At 38.8% G+C, this 10,617-nt stretch overlaps 1 protein-coding gene across 2 annotated transcripts in view; it reads left to right on the top strand.

Annotated features, from left to right (window-relative positions):
• PARP4 (poly(ADP-ribose) polymerase family member 4) overlaps window positions 1–10,617 on the top strand; it is a 50,913-nt gene that overhangs the window by 20,979 nt on the left and 19,317 nt on the right. For both annotated transcript variants that reach the window (XM_039351503.1, XM_039351501.1), the window contains exons 15-24: window positions 17–141; window positions 522–653; window positions 1,676–1,762; window positions 3,961–4,125; window positions 4,577–4,620; window positions 6,089–6,170; window positions 6,864–7,001; window positions 8,360–8,555; window positions 9,413–9,483; window positions 9,962–10,149. In XM_039351503.1, the coding sequence (XP_039207437.1) occupies window positions 17–141; window positions 522–653; window positions 1,676–1,762; window positions 3,961–4,125; window positions 4,577–4,620; window positions 6,089–6,170; window positions 6,864–7,001; window positions 8,360–8,555; window positions 9,413–9,483; window positions 9,962–10,149 (1,228 nt within the window). The remainder of the gene's footprint in view (window positions 1–16; window positions 142–521; window positions 654–1,675; window positions 1,763–3,960; window positions 4,126–4,576; window positions 4,621–6,088; window positions 6,171–6,863; window positions 7,002–8,359; window positions 8,556–9,412; window positions 9,484–9,961; window positions 10,150–10,617) is intronic.

The following is a 10,617-nucleotide window of genomic DNA, read 5'->3' as shown; positions in this document are numbered from 1 at the left end:
GACTTGTCTCATTTAGATTATACAGTACCAAGCTGTGATCTATTGAATGATATTTCTGCTGGCCTACTGGACAGAGCTGGAAATCGAATTCCTCTTAAAGATATTCAAATCAAAGGAAGAATAATAGACTTTATAGCAGAGGTAAAATGCTTTTTGTTTTTCCTAGAAGTGCTTCAAATTTCTTCAAAATTGTATTTTTAATTCTTCAAAAATTGTAATTTTAATTCTTTAAACATCTTTTACTACCACATTTTTAATTCAGTATAAAATCAGAAAATCAGAACAGAAATTAAATCTTTTGAGCCAGGAGCAGGAATGGAAAAAAATTCCAGAGAATTTGTCTTCATATAATACTCAGCCAGGATACAGTTTTCTACCACAACTGATTGACTTATTATTGTTCTGAGTTCTCTTTCTTTGGGCTGTATCCTGGTATCGAAGTTATATCCTTAAGAATCTTTTTATTGAAAACCTCTGTGTTGTCCAAAGTAATGCATAAAATGTATTGCATTATATTTCAGGTTGTGGTGTTTCAGACCTATGAAAATGAAACAGAGAGTCCCATTGAGGCAAAATATGTCTTCCCTTTGGATGACACAGCTGCTGTATGTGGATTTGAAGCATTCATTAAAGGAAAGCATATAATAGGAGAGGTAAGCTGATGCAGTGGCAGAAAGCTACATGACTTTAGGTCAACATTTCCCAACTTGGGATTTCTCGGGGACAACCCCGCTTTGCTCCTAGCCTGTCATGAGAACTGTGTTAACATTCTCCAAGCCAGCAATCTATTACTTCCACAATGAAAGCACACAACCGATTGCTTTGGTTAATGCTTGATTCCCTTTAGCAGTTTTTTATACATGTCTTGTATTGGTTTTTCTATTGCTACGGATATGGTGGATAAATAGCCATACAGAGTATTGAGTTGGGGGATTCTTTGATCATCCTAGTGGTCCAGATAATGGCCCCACTCTGTCAGGCCCTGATATTGCTTGAAGGAGCAATGAAAGGAAAATTCTCTTTGGATATATTGATATTGCTAGCTTGAACTACACTCCTGCAGGATTTTAAGAGGAAATGGAGCAATGGTAGAACAAGATAGTTTCGGATCCTAGATATAGTAATGGCAGAACCTCTAACTTTGTAGTAAGCTATATTTTTATATAAGAATAAGAACTATAATGTTCTAGAAAAACTTAATAAATATTTAAAAGTAAAAAAATAATTCAATATCCATAACAATGTATATGCATAGCTAGCTCCCTCCTGACTGTGAAATGTTTAAAAGAATAAGAAGGAAAGATCCTACATTGAGCATCATCTGCTACATGTGGGGCTTGACTTTATTTTGAGTTGTGGGGCTCTAGACTTTATTTGGAGATTGTCTCCTTTTACTTTCAGCAGGACATCATTTCTGATAGAATCATCTAAATTGGATTCAAAAGAGTTTACTATGTCTTTGTTGCCAATAAATTAAAATGAAATCTTTCTCTAAATAGCAACTATTTTGAGGCACAAGTAACCACTTAATAAGATGGTTGTCTACATTAGCCCACCAACTTCCCGTATCTGCTTCCCAAGAATTATTATGGAGTGTGTCATAGTGATGTATGTTACCGTATTTTTATTTTCGTTCAAACCAAGATAAGTATTGTATGTAATTCAATGTTAATAGGTTAAAGAAAAGGAAAAAGCACATCAAGAATATAGAGAGGCCATCAGTCGAGGCGATGGAGCTTATATGATGGATCAGGATGCACCCGTAAGTGATAAATAGATTTATTGTACAATTTATGACAATACATGTTGGACTCCATTTTCTGAAGTTACGCTAGTCTCTAAACTGGAAATATTAACATGCATACATACCTTCTCTAGATATAGAATTCATTTAGCTCCACTCAGCAGACACTTAATAAGACAGAACAGTATCCAAGTTGAGAAAGATAAACTCTTCTTTGTTTGTTTGTTTGTTTGTTTGTTTGTTTTTTGCTTATGGCAAAGAATCAGCAGAAGAATCAGCACAATTGCTTATGCCAAAGAATCAGCAGAGAGCAACACTGGTTTTTGGAATGGGCAGAAAAAAAATTTATTGACAGCTTAGGGAAATAATATCATGAGAACCTTCCTCAGATTCTGTACACTCTCCTTAAATAAGTAGCTCTGTACTATTGGGAGATCTACTTGCTCAACGTGTATCCCTAGAACAATGATGGCAAACCTTTTAGATACCAAGTGCCCAAAAAACGCTCCCCCACCCACAGTGTCACCTACCGCCTCCATGGCCCACCGCAACAGATCGCCCAGGCAGCCCTGCAGCACCATGGCACCCATGCCCTCTGCCTTCACCCTACAGCATCATCTGTGTGCAATGGGGCATGAGGGCAGAGTCTTGTCCATGCTGCCCAGCTGCCATGTCCTTGGCTGCGCTGCCCCGCGCAGACCGTGCCTGGGGGTGACTCTTCTCTGGGGGGGCTACTGGTGAGGAGGGGACCATGGGGGGAGGCAGGGCTGGGGTGATGGCACATGTGCCCACAGAGAAGGCTCTGAGTGCTGCCTCTGGCACGCGTGCCATAGGTTCGCCACCACTGCCCTAAAAGAATATGCCTACATGTTCAGAAAAAGCTCTGGGATATCCAAATTTATTAAAAAGTATTTGGTATTTTCACAGGCACTTTATTTTAAAATACAGTTTTCACACATACCACAGGAAAAAGTGTTCATAGAAGTCATTCCCTTTATGCTTTGTTCTCTATGGTTCTTAAGTAGCTCACAATGCACTACAATGTATCTGGTCACTGTATGTTGTGCGGTTAATGTGCCTTTGTTCTATGCTGATTGTCTTTTTTCTGAGAATGTACTTATGATTCAAACACTGAGTAAGGGTATTGTTCTCTGCTTAATTAAGGACAGCTGTTCAATAGCACTGGACATATTGGAAGCAAATGCGGATTGTCATCAGAGTTATAGTATATAGGCTCAGTTATATGGACATTTTTGTATATTTCATGCTTATAGATAGATCTGACATTATGTAAATGTAGACTCAATCATCCAGGCCAAAAGCATGTAAAAGGTTAAATCATGGCAACTGGACCAAAGTTTGTTAAACTGAGATGTTTTGTTACTCATCCAAGTAACTTCTTCCATCAAAATGCAAGCGTTAGTTCATTCCAACAACTCTCTGGCTCTATGCCTAAAATTGTTATTTTTACTGAAGAAGTTACTTGAATGAGTAACAAAACATTTCAGTTTAATAAACTTTGCTCCAGGTGCCATTATTTAACCTTTTACATGCATAGATTCAACATTCAAATAATAGAGCAGATTCCTCAGAAAGGGCTGGAAGTCACAGCCCTGATTCTCCACATGAGCTTGAACTTCTGCGTAGATCTAAAATAAGATATAAGTCATTCCTGGTAATCTTTCTCTTTGCCATTAAATAGAGTTCAGGGTTAAAACTAAGGAAGCTGCCTTACATATCAAATCAAAAAATGTATGGTTTGATCTTTTTGGTTTAGGGCCTGTGCATTGTGTAAACCCATCCAGTAAGTGTTTATTGTAAGGCATGATTAAGCAAACTGTGCAACATGGGATTTCAGGTAGAACGTTGGTTTTTCTAGGTCAGGGGTAGGCAACCTTGGCTCTTTTATGACTCATGATAGCTGGCTCAGGAATTCTGGGAATTGAAGTGCATGAGTCATAAAAGAGCCAAGGTTGCCTACCTCTGTTCTAGGTTATCAGTGGCCAACTAATACCGATAGCAGTAGCTCTGCAGCTTTTCAGAAAGAGCTCTTTCTCTGCTCTACATTAAGATGTCAGGGATCAAACCAAAAGCCTTTTGCTTGCAAAGTTATGCTTAACTACATTTCATTAATAGCATTTGCTATCCAATACTATTGCTTGTACTATTGTTTGTAAAATCATCATTCTATAAGCAACTGAAACCTTATTTCACAGGACATTTTTACTGTTTCTGTTGGAAACTTGCCACCTTCAACAAAAGTGCTTATCAAGATCACCTACATCACAGAGCTCAGTTATGAGAATGGAAATCTGTGCTTTCACTTGCCAACTGCTGTAACTCCTTGGCAACAAGACAAAGCATTACATGAAAACACACAAGTCAGTATGCTTTTACTAAGACATTGCTAATTAATGTTACTAATAAGTTTCTGGTTTAATGAAATGCCATGTAAACTCATTTATTCTTCTTTGAAGATAATTGAAAGAGACATAGTTGACTGCTATAAAGTGTCAAAACTATATGGTCAGAACCATACTGTGCTTAAGGAAATGGTTTGCATTTATAACCAGCAAACCAAGCTAATTATCTTTATAATAGTTTACTTTGTTATGGACTTAATGTGCTTAACAGGAGGAATGTGACTTTGAAAGAGCCCTAAATTAATGTAAGCCTCTATTGAATATCAACTTTTCTGGTAACTCTCTTGTACTGGAAAATCCAAAGTGATCAATGAAAGAAAGAATAAGTTTTACTAATATACCCTTGCCAAGATAAATGTCATCTTCCAGAGCATGATGTTTCATAACTTAATATTTATCTTTTGACTAGGACTCAGTAAGGAAAATTTGCATTAGACAAACAGAAGCAAAAAGGTGAGTTGGTGAACTGCCACAGTTTTTTTATTTGCAGGTTAAAACTTAGATAGAGGTAGTCCACAAAGTTACTAGAGACCTGGGAAAAATTACTTATGACCCATCTTTAAAGCTATGATTGCTGCACCATCCCCGTAGTCACATGATCACATTTTAGGTGCTTGGCAACCTCTTCATACCTATGACCGGTTACCAAGCATTCTATAATCACGTAATTTCCATTTGTAATCTTCTCTGCTGGCTTCTCCAGAAAGTCAGTGGGGAAACCAGTAGGAAAGGTTGCAAGCTGCTGCCTCCTGCAAAACGATTTTCCATCTCCTCCATGTACTTGGGGAGAGAGGACTTGCAGGGGCTTTGGAAAACAAGAGCTTCAGGATGCTAGCTTTTTTCTAGCCCAATACTGGAGTTCCCCACCACCCCCTGTGCAGAAGACAACTCAAGCAGTGAGCTGAAGAAAAGAAGCTCTCATCTTGAAGATTTGAGCTTCTTTCCAGCCTTTCTACCATTCAGAAACATCGTGAGAGGTGACGTTTATCTCACGATTGTTCTGAAAGCTAGGTTAGTGGGTAGCTAAATAGGTAGATAGACAGTCTGTTTGACTGAATGATTGAAGAATGCTTTTTTTCTTAAGAGGAAAAAATCGAAATGACACCCTGCTATTAAAAATATAATAATAAATATCAAAAATGTGACTTTCATTGTGACCCAAATTTTGTTTCTCTGAATGGGATATCTTAATCTGCTTAATTATTTACCTGAGTATCTCAGTTATTTATTAACATTCTGTATCTTCCCTAAAATCTCTTACCATCCATTAAGCTTCCTTGGTATATTATAGAAGTAGTTTACTGGTGTCAACTTTCATCTTTCTAGTCTAGCCAGCAGCCCATAATTTCTCTCAAAAACGTAAACAACACATGAGCTGACTGCTCACCTTTCATATCTGGGTCCTTTAATGCAGAGTTTCCCAAACTTTTGGGGGCTGCCTGGAGCGGGGAGAGTGGAGTTGCAAGTGGTCATGGCGACACTCTTGCAAGTGGGGCCACAAATGGTTGTGGTGACGCTCACGTGAGTGGGGCCTCAAACGCCCACAATGCTTGTGTCAATGCTTGCGAGAGTGGGGCTGCAAACACCCAAGACACTCGTGGCAATGCTCACACAAGTGGAGCTGTGAACATCTGTGATGCTTGTGGCGGCGCTCACGCAAGTGGGGCTGCGAATGCCTGTGACACTCGTGATGCTTGTGCGAGTGGAGTTGTGTACGCATACACTCATGCAAGTACCAGCCAGCCACTCACGTGGACCAGTGGCCAATAGGTCGTGGCCTGGTAGTGGGCCATGACCCACAGGTTGGGGACCTCTGCTTTAATGGATTTATTTTTTAAAATAATCTGCCTACTTATCTAAATTTGTATTATATCTTAGCTGTGTCCTAAACTGTATGTGGATTCTCTTTATCTTATGACAGAGAGTTCAGTTTAGAAATGTCCATTGAAATGCCCTTCAAAATCAACAACATTAGTAGTTGGACACACCCGCTTAAAATAAAGGTAAGTAAATTGCTTAATACAACATTAACATATCAATAGCTTAAAAAACTATGAAGCTTTCTAAGTCAGGCTATGCACAATTTCATCAAAATAAATTCTTGTGTGGCACTACTGCACAGTATTTTATATTAGGCAGCCTTGCCAGAATAATTCCTTTTACTTCCAAAGTTAGACTGTGAATGTTGTTGCTAAATTATTATCATCTTTTCACAAGAAAGATATTGATAGGCTTGTGCGGCACTCTAGGGCAGAGGCTTTCAAACTTTTTCAGGCTGCAGAACCTGTTATTAAATTTCTTAGAATCAATAATCAAAAGGGTAGTGATCAGCTCTAGTGATAGAAAATTGGCTGTGTTCAAGTCAATATTTTTCTTAATTGCTCTTATTTTGTCATGGAACCCCATCAAATTAATCAACCAGGTACAGTTTGAAAAACATTGCTCTAGTGTTTGTAGAATTAAAAAAAAATGAAAATCCAAAGCCAGATAATCCTTAGGTGAGTGGAGAAGTATAAAGAGAGACTAGAAGGCAAGATTTCAAGATTGTAAAGTCCTATTTTGCAAAATTTTGTTCTCACACCACTTTTATCAGTGCCTGTGGCTAGACACATATGTCTGAAAAGATCAGGTTGCAATAATTCAGGTTTCTTACAGCACTTTTTTCTTTTTCTTTCTTGCATATTCCCTTAATTTAGAAAACTGATTGCAAAGCAATGGTTTCTACTACTGAAGGCAGTTTCTTGGACACTAGTGGCTTTTCAATGGAAATCCTGATTGGGGATGTATATTTGCCCAGAATGTGGGTCGAAAAACATCCAGATGGAAATAGCGAGGTGATTTTTAAATTTTTTAAACATATACTATGATATATAATTGTGTCTACTTTTAGGGCCAAACTAGACATTTTATTCAGTAAGTCTTTGCATTTAAAAGATTGCATGTGTTTGAAGAGTGCATGTGAGAGGATGATAATTAGTGAAGTCAAAGAGGAATGAGCCCTTTCTTTGCCGGTTGCATCCCTGATGAAAATCTGTCTTCTGAAGGCGATAGTCCTCGACTTACAACAGTTTATTTAATGACTGTTTGAAATTACAATGGCACTGCAAAAAATGACTTACAGCCATTTTTCACACTTAGGATCGTTGCAGCATCCTGATGGTCACGTGATTTATGTTTGGATGCTTAATAACTAGTTCATATTTGTGACAGTTGCAATGTCCTGGGGTCATGTGGGCATCTTTTGCAACCTTCTGACAAGCAAAGTCTGTGGGGAAGCCAGATTCACTTAACAACGGTGTTATTAATTTAATGACCACAGTGATTCACTTAAGAAATGTGGCAAGAAAAGTTGTAAAATGGGACAAAACTCTCTTAAAAATTTCTCACTTAGCAACATAAATTCTCCGTCATGGTCATAAGTTGAGAAACACCATTAGAAAAAACTGTAAGTCCAGCTTGGATATTGTGCCATCTGCAAGAAGTTCTAGGGCCCTGAAAGAATTCCTAGGCAACTGATTCACAACAATAAGTGGGATAACATTAGTTAGTAGCATTAAGCCACTTGTCCTCCATGTACTTCCTATTTCAATTACCTACAAGTAGTCCTTGATTTACGACTGTTCATTAAATGGCCATTTGGACTTATAATAGCTTCAAAAAGGCTCTTTATGGCTTGTAAAGCATTTCCAGCTATCATAAAATGGGTTCATGTGAGTGCATTACAGGTGCTTGGCAACCAGCTCACATTAATGACCAGTTGCAGCAAACCATGGTTAAATGATTGTGATTTGCAATGCCTTTTCCTGATTTCCAGCATTTTTTGCTGGTTTCTGGCAAAAAACCAACACCCATTTGGGAGAGGGGTTTACAGATTTACAACCCATGATTCACTTAACAACTGGTAAAAGCGGTCAAAAACTCAAGTTCAGTCATCTGGTGCCTCAATTTACAACCACTATGACTTACAACTGAAATTCCAGTCCAAATTGTGGTTGTAAGTTGGGGACTTCCTGAATTCAGATAGATTTTTCAGGATACTGAATTCATGACACTCCAGGTGTCTATCTCTGAACTGCTGAAAATGCCAGATTTTATGACCTGTGATGAGTCTTCTGCCTTAGCTGGCATCTGCCTGTCATTTCAGATGGATGCTTTTGGTTGATTCCCCCCACCCCCATTTCTTTCCTTTTAGGCCTGTATGCTTGTATTTCAACCAGAGTTTGAAGTTCCATTTGATCATTTAAGCATCCACGGTGAAGCTGTTATTTGCCTAGATTGCTCCAATTCCATGGCAGGTTCAACAATCCAGCAAGCCAAGGAGATTGCATTACATGCTCTAAACTCATGTCATTTGACAAGAAAAATAAGTGTATTCAAATTTGGGACAAGTAAGACCCATTATGTCATCTTTTCTATTCTTCATTTTAGTACAGGTAGTCTTTGACTTACAGCCATTCATTTAGTGGCCACTCAAAAGTTACCACAACCCTGAGAAAAGTGACTTTTTTCATGCTTATGATCATTGCAGTATCCTCATAGTCATGTGATCAAAATTCGGACACTTGGAAACTGGCATGTATTTATGATAGTTTCAGGGCCCCAGAGTCATGTGATCACCTTTTGCGGCCTTCTGACAAGCAAAGTCAATGAGGGAGCCAGATTCACTTAACAACTGTGTAGCTAACTTAACAACTGCAGTGATTCATTTAACCACTGGGGAAAAAAGGGTCATTAAATGGGGCAAAATTCACTTAACCGTCTTGCTTAAGAACAGAAATTTTGGGCTCAGTTGTGGTCATAAGTTGAAGACTATCCATATATTCTTTAGAACTCTGTCCAGTATCCATGCAGATTTTTTTGAATCCCCATTTGATCATCCTACAGTTAACCAGGACTAAACTCTATGTTATCAATGAAACTTACTTCTGAACTACCGTAAATGCCAGTGTATAAGACGACTTCCGCGAGCGCTGAAATCGGCGCCAAAGACGGGGGTCGTCTTATACGCCGAGTCGTCTTATACGCCGGAAATACTGGTAGCTTCCGGCTTATAAGACAACGTTCTAGGATTGCGGCCCGGCTATAAAGATGGGGGTCGTCTTATACGCCGGGTCGCCTAATATGGCGGCATATACGGTATATGATTATGCTCTGAATTTTGCCGCTGCAATTATTATAACTTACGTCTAATAAAGATATATCCTTTATATATCAATACATATATAACATTTTTGCCCCTCTATAGATTTTGTAGAAGTTTGTTCCAATCTTGATGATTCTCCAATGGATTTCACAGCTTTGAAAGAATTTATTACAGTAAGTGTATTATTAGAGAAGGATGCTTTGAATACCAGTTTTCTAGTATCCCTAGGCTGGGATATAGTTCCATAAAACTACAATCCTAATGTTCCAATTATCAAACCGGTCAGTCCTAGAGGAGATCAACCCTGACTGCTCTTTAGAAGGCCAGATCCTGAAGTTGAAACTCAAGTACTTTGGCCACCTAATGAGAAGGAAGGACTCACTGGAGAAGGGCCTAATGCTGGGAAAGATTGAGGGCAATAGAAGAAGGGGACCACAGAGAATGAGGTGGCTGGATGGATTCACTGAAGCAGTAGGCGTGAGCTTAAATGGACTCCAGAAGATGGTAGAGGACAGGAAGGCCTGGAGGAACGTTTTCCATGGGGTCACGATGGGTTGGACACGACTTTGCAACTAACAACAACATGGGACTTGAGGTTTGACACATCTGGGAGAGGATGGTCTTAATTTAGCTTTTATTTTTTATTTTTAGTCAGCCACAGCTACAATGGGAGAGTCAAACTTATGGAAGGTACTGCGTTATCTGAGTTTGCTTTACCCTAGTAAAAGCAAGCGCAATATTATTCTTATATCTGATGGACATATTCAGAACGAAGGCATGACCCTGCAGATTATGAAGAAAAATGCACTGCATACCAGAATATTCACATGTGGAATGGGGTAAGTGCACAATCAGTGAAAACTGACATTCAAACAAATACAGAGCATATTTGACTTGGCAAATTATACGGCAGTTTTCTCTGCCTAAATAGTTTTAAGGTGTGTGGAATTCAGCTGCCAGCCAGCATCCCCTAACCATTCTGAAAATTGAGGTCTACACATCTTAAAGTTGCTCTGGTTGAGAAACATTGCTATAGGGCAATAGAGATCTTACTGGTAGGCAAAAACACCCTTTTACCAGAAGACAAATTGGTGAAGTTATTTTAGCCCTGTCAGGTAGTCCAGACAGAAGCACAACCAGGACTACTAGCTGTATTTTTATTGTAAGGTTACATTAACAATATCTTGCAAGATTGAAAGTATTTCTCTTCCCCCTCTCCTTTTACTCCCCAGAAAACTAGGGAGGGTCCCTTTTGAAATTCTTCCTACATAATCTCTTTCTGTACGCTGAGAACTCTTTTACTTGCT

Source organism: Crotalus tigris, unplaced genomic scaffold, assembly GCF_016545835.1.
Source record: "Crotalus tigris isolate CLP2741 ecotype Arizona unplaced genomic scaffold, ASM1654583v1 scf7180000018371.15429387391:27106975, whole genome shotgun sequence".
Classification (NCBI taxonomy): Eukaryota; Metazoa; Chordata; class Lepidosauria; order Squamata; family Viperidae; genus Crotalus; species Crotalus tigris.
This window is presented reverse-complemented; position numbering and strand designations above follow the sequence as displayed.